The sequence below is a fragment of the Chiloscyllium plagiosum genome, chromosome 45 (genome assembly GCF_004010195.1).
Source record: "Chiloscyllium plagiosum isolate BGI_BamShark_2017 chromosome 45, ASM401019v2, whole genome shotgun sequence".
Classification (NCBI taxonomy): Eukaryota; Metazoa; Chordata; class Chondrichthyes; order Orectolobiformes; family Hemiscylliidae; genus Chiloscyllium; species Chiloscyllium plagiosum.
In genome coordinates this window covers 6,224,784-6,231,591 of record NC_057754.1, presented here as the reverse complement: position 1 = coordinate 6,231,591, position 6,808 = coordinate 6,224,784, and the positions used below count along the sequence as shown (strand labels likewise).

At 41.3% G+C, this 6,808-nt stretch overlaps 1 protein-coding gene across 1 annotated transcript in view; it reads left to right on the top strand.

Moving 5' to 3' along the window:
• LOC122543996 (neurexin-1-like) overlaps positions 1–1,351 on the top strand; it is a 7,395-nt gene extending 6,044 nt beyond the window's left edge. The window contains exon 3 of the mRNA XM_043683005.1: positions 1,326–1,351. Within this exon, the coding sequence (XP_043538940.1) occupies positions 1,326–1,351 (26 nt within the window). The remainder of the gene's footprint in view (positions 1–1,325) is intronic.
• The last annotated feature ends 5,457 nt before the right edge of the window (positions 1,352–6,808 follow it).

Below are 6,808 nucleotides of genomic sequence, written 5' to 3'. Positions count from 1 at the left end.
GGCCGAATAGCCTAATTCTGCTCCTTATTTTAATGCTCGTGTGGTGTTGTGCTATTTGGTATTCTCTTCCTGGGACAGGAGCAGAGAAAGAGTTTAATACATATTTGATTGGAAACAGTCAGTGGTAATGTTGCACACGTTTAGAGGGCTGAATGATTTATGTCTAAGCCGAATTATTCTGTCCTTATGTTTCAAAAGAGGTAGCAATTTAATGTTAGATTAACACAGTTTTAAAATAACGTGTCCTGCAATGAAAGAAGGATGTCCCTTTCCCTTTAGTGTTGTGCCCTCTGTCATGTCCTCATCCTCAGGGAGCAGTGAAGACTCGGTTATTGAAGATATTCAAGGCTGAGATCGACTGATCTTTGCTGCACAGGAGAGTCAATGTTTATTGGGAACAGACAGGAGACGGATCAGCCATGGGCATTCTGAATGGTGCAGCTGAATGGCCAACTGCAGCCTCTACCCCATGAAGTTATTTTGCAAATTCAGCATGTGGTTTGGGTTGATGTTGTTTCTGGGAAAAGGTATCACGTTATAATTGTAGGAATGTTTTACTGCATCTGGACAGGGAGACTGCAGATGCTGGAGGTCAGAGTCGAAAACTGTGGCACTGGAAAGGCACAGCAGGTCAGGCAGCATCCGAGGAGCAGGAAAGTCAATGTTTTTGGCATAAGCCGTTCATCAGGAATGTGCCCAAGACATGACTATTCTGCTCTCTGTCAACACGTTCCTCGAAGGCCTTTTGATACGAAGGATTATCAGTTTAGGTATGGGATGATAAATCCTTTTGAACTATACACGATTCAAATCTACTGAATAAATTTAAAAAATAAGATGTGTTGATTGTTAAAAATGCATAGGCGTGTACTATATCTTTAAAACAGTGTGAAAGCTGGCAAGAACTTAACAAGCACAGAGTGTGCCGAAAATATTTTTTAAAAGTAACATTTGGCTGAAACAAGTAGCTGAGCTGAGTGCTATGGAAAACAACAATTTCAAATTTGGCCAATCAGTTTAACTTACGGCCCAAGGTACCAAAATCCAAATGAATTTGAATTTTAATGATATCAAACAAATGAGGCAATCCAATGTTTTGGGTTATAAAATCGGGCATTTTGAACAGTTATCCAGAGCGGCAAAGAGCACTAACAAATGCAGACTGCCTGCAGAATCACTCTCTGAATGGTACCTGTTTCTATGAAATCTGTGCAACAGAAGGCCGAAGAAAAGACCCTGAAAAACCTACAGAGGAAAATGCACAGGAAAATCGACGTAACTCGCTGGTTTTGAAATTCAAAACCTTTTTTGTAACTCTTAATTAGATGGTGATTTTATCAGATCAGTATAATGCTGTAGATTGGGAGGTAGATAACTTGTTCAGACAAGGGTGCTTACAGTGTAGAAAGTTGTTGTTTAATGTTCTCTTTTTTTGGAGTTAACTAATAAACTATTATTGTTTTCTGTAAATAGTGAGATTTGGTAGTTCTTTCTCATTCATACTTTTTACAGATTACGAGGCAAGGTGAGTTTTTCTGTCCGGTTTAAATTAGCAGAAGGGTTTCATCCTATGTCGTAACTTTGATTTTAACACAGATATAATGAAGACTTCAACTGATTTTTAAAAATTACGCTGACACATATGAACATATCATCAAATTATAAAGCTTTTTTTTTTGCTAATGAACAACAGTACAACAGTAACGATGCACATGCATATAGTCCATCATCATCCATTCCAAAAAATGTTTAAGGAAATCGCAGATGGTCCATTTTGGTGTTCAGTTGACATTATTGCGTGTTTCAACACAGAGAGGGAGAAAATGTCACCTGCCTCAGAAGCAGCAGCCTATTGCGCTCTCTCTCTCTCTCTCTCATTTTGTTCGGCCTGACAAGAGACAAAAAAACCCTGGGTCATCTTTACCAGTCGTGGAGATTTCCTGATAAAAAAGATTCATTGGCATCTTTCCACTATCTGACTCAAAGGGAATTGAGCCAAATCTAACTGTTCCAGGTTGATATTGCATTACCAGCACCTTGTGTGAGCGAAAGAACTTCAGAGGACAGAGTAACATTTGGGACACTCTGTCATTTTTCCATTTGTTAAGAGTTCAGCTATTATGAAACTCTGGAAAGCTTTCATTTTTCTGTTTTGCCTTAAAATGTGTGTCTTTGTGTGTGTATGCAGGTGCATGTGTGTGTCTTTCTCACATATTTTTTTCTAGAATATAAGTCAGCCTGGCACTTATATCATTGGCCTTATCACTAAACTTTGGAATTTGTGGTAACCAGTGGAGAAGTGGGGCTGCAAAAGGAATCACTGACCCTGCAACATTGGTTGGAAGAGGAATGAGAAATATTGAAAGGACTGTACAAGTGGGAATTCCCTTCCCCAGATGTTTGTGATGCTTGGATGTTTACATTTATTCAAAGTTGTGTCTGTTAAATATTTGACATTCAAGTGAGCGAAGGAAAATGGTGCACATACAGAAAAGTGCTGCTGAGACCACAACCAGATCAGCTACGATCTTAATGCCTGGTACAGCAGTGACAAAGTTGCTAATGACCCACTCCTGCTCCTCACTCAAATGTTCCTATGTGCTGTTCAGCCCCTGTATAGGAGCAAATGGAGGCCACTTTCTCCAAATACCTGGTCCACAGTAACACAATATATCATTCAGTCCCTCCAGGTTGCCACACATGATTTGGTGTGGGTTGGAAAATGTTATTAGGAAATCCAAGCTGGGTTCCAATGACGCCTCTGGTCTCTTTACAGAGTGTTTCCTCTCTGCAACTTGTGGTTCATTTGTTGGTCATGTTGTGAACCCAGATTCACTGTGAATACAAAAGGAAGTGAGGACTGCAGATGCTGGAAACCAGAGTTGAAACATGTGGTGCTGGAAAAACACAGCAAGCCAGGCAGCATCCGAGGAGCAGGAGAATCGACGTTTTGGGCATAAGCCCTTCTTCAGGAAGAAGGGCTTATGCCCGAAACGTCGATTCTCCTGCTCCTCGGATGCTGCCTGGCTTGCGGTGTTTTTCCAGCATCACATTTTTCAACTCACTGTGAATACAGCCCACAAACAACACTCAGAGATGATACACAAAATACTTTGCTATCTCTGATTGCAACATTCAAAGACAGAACATTCAAGAAAATTACATCCATTAACTTTCCAGTGACAGGAGATGAGAACACAAGGAACAGGATGAGATCATTCGTCCGGTCAATCCTGCCTTGCCATTGTATACGATCATGGATGATCCACTGTTGGCATCAACTCCATTCAATTCCCAATTATTCACAAACCTCAACTCAATGATAGAGGTCAAAAAGCAATCTATCTCCTCTGTAAGTACATTCAGTGATATAGCTCCCTGAACTCTCTAGCCCAGATCGTTCTTGGCATTCACTACCGTTTGTGAGAAGAAAACACTTCCCACACAGACACAATAACCTATTGATATGTTCAAATGAGGTGAACTCAGGAGTCCAGCTAAGAGTGACAGACCCTGATATCAAGGCAGGAGTTGAATCAGGATGGTATCAACAAACGCTGACTAAATTAAATTTAACATGTATCAGCCACAATATCTCCTGTGGTTGTGGTCATCCATAGCACAACGGAAGATATTCGTGGTTTGTGGACATCAATCCTTTCAGTCCTAGGACATCTCTGCAGGAGATCTTCAGGATAGCTTCCTTGTCACAAACATCTCCAGCTGCTTCATCAATGTCTTTCCCCCACCATAAGATCAGAAATTGGGATAGTCACTGAAGATCACACAACGTTCAGAACATGTTGTCCCCTGTCAGCTCCTTAACTGGTCTGTGTCCATGTGCAGCGAGACCTGGACACCATTCAGGCCTGTGCTGTTAAAGTGTCGGTAACATTCATGTAACAGAGCCGCCAGACACTGCACATTTCCACAATGAAAAGAGGAGCTCATTCTGCATCTAAAGCTGGTTGCACACGGATATGTGGAAGTCATGACTGAAATTACTGAGCAGGAAGAGTGACTGCCCATTCAATCCTTCTGCCTCTTCCACAGGAAGAGAAGCAGTCTGGTCAGTGCATCTAATTGTTAAACAGAAACGTGCAGAGTCCAATCAGACACTTGAACCTGTTCCATGGGACCAGGATGAGGTCATTCAGCCCCTTAAGGGCTGATACAGAACAGGAGTATGTCATTGATGCTCCATCATGGCAAACCAATGAAGCAGATACTGCACTGATAGAAGGATCCATGAAGTTAATCATGGTTCCATTGTTTGTGGGACACGTGACACTTTAACGTGGTTTGCTAGCAGTGAGGAGGGAAGACAAATGTTTTGTGTCAAGTCTCAAGGAGGCATTTTCCATCTCCGAGGAGACATTCCCATGTTCTCCATAGGGGTCAGAAGCTGGTGGCAATAGTTAACTCTTTTAGAATGATGGTATTTTGGCTGCTGTCGGGATTGTGGATAACGTGACGTTCAGTGCAGGATCATCCATCAGATGCACTATATTAATGTGGGGAGAGTTTATTCAAAAGTCTCAAACACTCTCTCAATCGACATGGGGAGTGGGGGTGAAGTGGGGGAAGTATTTTCAGAGGCATTTAAACTATTGAGAATCATGTAACCCGAGTAAAAAAAAACAAATCACGGAATTTATCTCATTCTTAGTGTCTGTTTAGAACATAATGAGTGATTGTCCATACCCCTCAAGGTTCAATGCAATCACGTCATATTCCCTCACCGCGCTACAGATTTACCTTCACTCACTCTTCATGGTACCACCATCCCAGGAATTAGTCTGGTGAAACTCCATTGCACACTCTCTGTGGCGAGGAGATGATTCCTTATAAAGGAGTGACAGCCTGTCCACAATACTCCAAATACCTCCTCGACAACAGTCTCAGGCTTGATCACAATAATTCTTTTCCCACTCGTAGTCGTCTCTGTTTCTGTCCTGTGGCGTAAAAAGACATTCCTTTTCTCTGCTCTGCGACTGATGCGGATTTTACAAGTTCCTTACGTCTGTACATCAACAGCAATAAAGCCAACACCATAGACGGAGATGAATATGACTCTTGTGAATAACTGCAAATAGATAGAATACGCTGTAGGAATATGGGAAACAGGCAGAGGAAGAGAGCTATGTTTCCTTTTGTTCTTCCCTCACGGGATGTGTGCAGCCCTGGTCAGGCTAGCATGTCATGCCTATCTTGAACTGAGTGACTGGTTCAGCTGTTCCACAGGACAGTAAAGAGTCAAAAACATTGCTGTGGGTTTGCAGTCACACGGAGACCTGATCAGGGAAGAATGGCACATTGTCTTCTCTAAAAGACATGAGGCAAGCAGGTGGAATTGTCTCACAAATGATAATCGTTCCATTTTAATTATATCAATTTCCTTCATGAGATATCAACGGATTATTATTCTATGGCAGTAGATTGTGAATCAATTACTGGAGCTCCATACACTGTCTTCCCATCTGACAGATTCTGTGCAGAGATCAATTTATGCATCCCAAGTGCAATTATTTTGCAATGGACGCATGATTAGAAGGGACATTAAACAGCTATATCCGGAATTAACAAAGGCACAAACAATGGTTTATTCAGCAGTTGCACTGAGGCGGAGGCGGAGACTGTGACGTCATAATGGTGGTCCTGGACAGGATTAGTGGGTGGGGAGGATATGGAAATGAAAATCTGTGCAGGATGATGAAGTTTGAGAACAGTCTGGGTCCTCCACCCATATCAGTGAATAACTTTTAAATAATAATTTGCTTTATAGAACTTACAAGGAAAGGAATTTTTGATTGGAACCTAAAACATTGATTTCCACTTTTCCAAATCTTACATATCATTAGCAAAAATTCAATGACTTACTGGGAACACTAACTGTAGCGAGGCTGGGAGAGTAACCACCTTGAATAATCCAAAGGATATCCTGGAATCGCGATGCTAATGATATCCAAGGCTGAGAAAGCCAGTCAAGACCCTCAGATAAACTCCTGTCCATTGCTGGAACATTCCCGTCTAATGTTCTCAGATTCTGATCCATTGCTGGAACATTCCAGTCTATTGTTGTAAGAATCTGATCTTTCCTTCCCTTCTCTCTGAAGCTGCTGATCCCTGTTAGTGCTGTCGGTGATGCTCCCTCTCATGCTATGGGATAACATATTAAATGGAGCCCATTTATTATTAAACGATGAACACACTCCTGTGGGATAATTAGAATCCACTGGAGTTTGACATTAATCACAGTCGCTGACCAAATAATTGCAGTTAACCCCTTTCAATTCAATACTGATATTATTAAAGTTCAAAATAACGTTTAAAATGTACACATTCGGGGGGGGGACTGAATGGAAGAAATGTTGGAGATGGTGGATTGATTCAATCAGACTTGGATATGGGATTGATGCCAAAGGATTGTTGGAACATTAATAGATTTATCCGTTTATAAATGGAAACATACAGCCTGCAACTACTGATCAGTAATTTTCATGTTGAGAGAACGTTTATAGTCCATAATCTGACGAGAAAATGTGCTTAAGACTATATGGGTCATAACAGACAAACTGTATGTATATGTTAACAGAGACTTGTACATGACAAATACAAGTCAGATTGTTATTCGAATATCAGAGAGGGCAAGTGGGGGTCAGCTGCTGATGTTATAGATTGCAATGAACTCTGATTAAGTGCCATTTATTGGACTTCAATTACTACGTGATTGTAACATTGGGGAGGAGACAGAAACAGAGAGAATTGGGGGAAATTACTCCTGAGACTGGAGGGAGGGATAATGTTA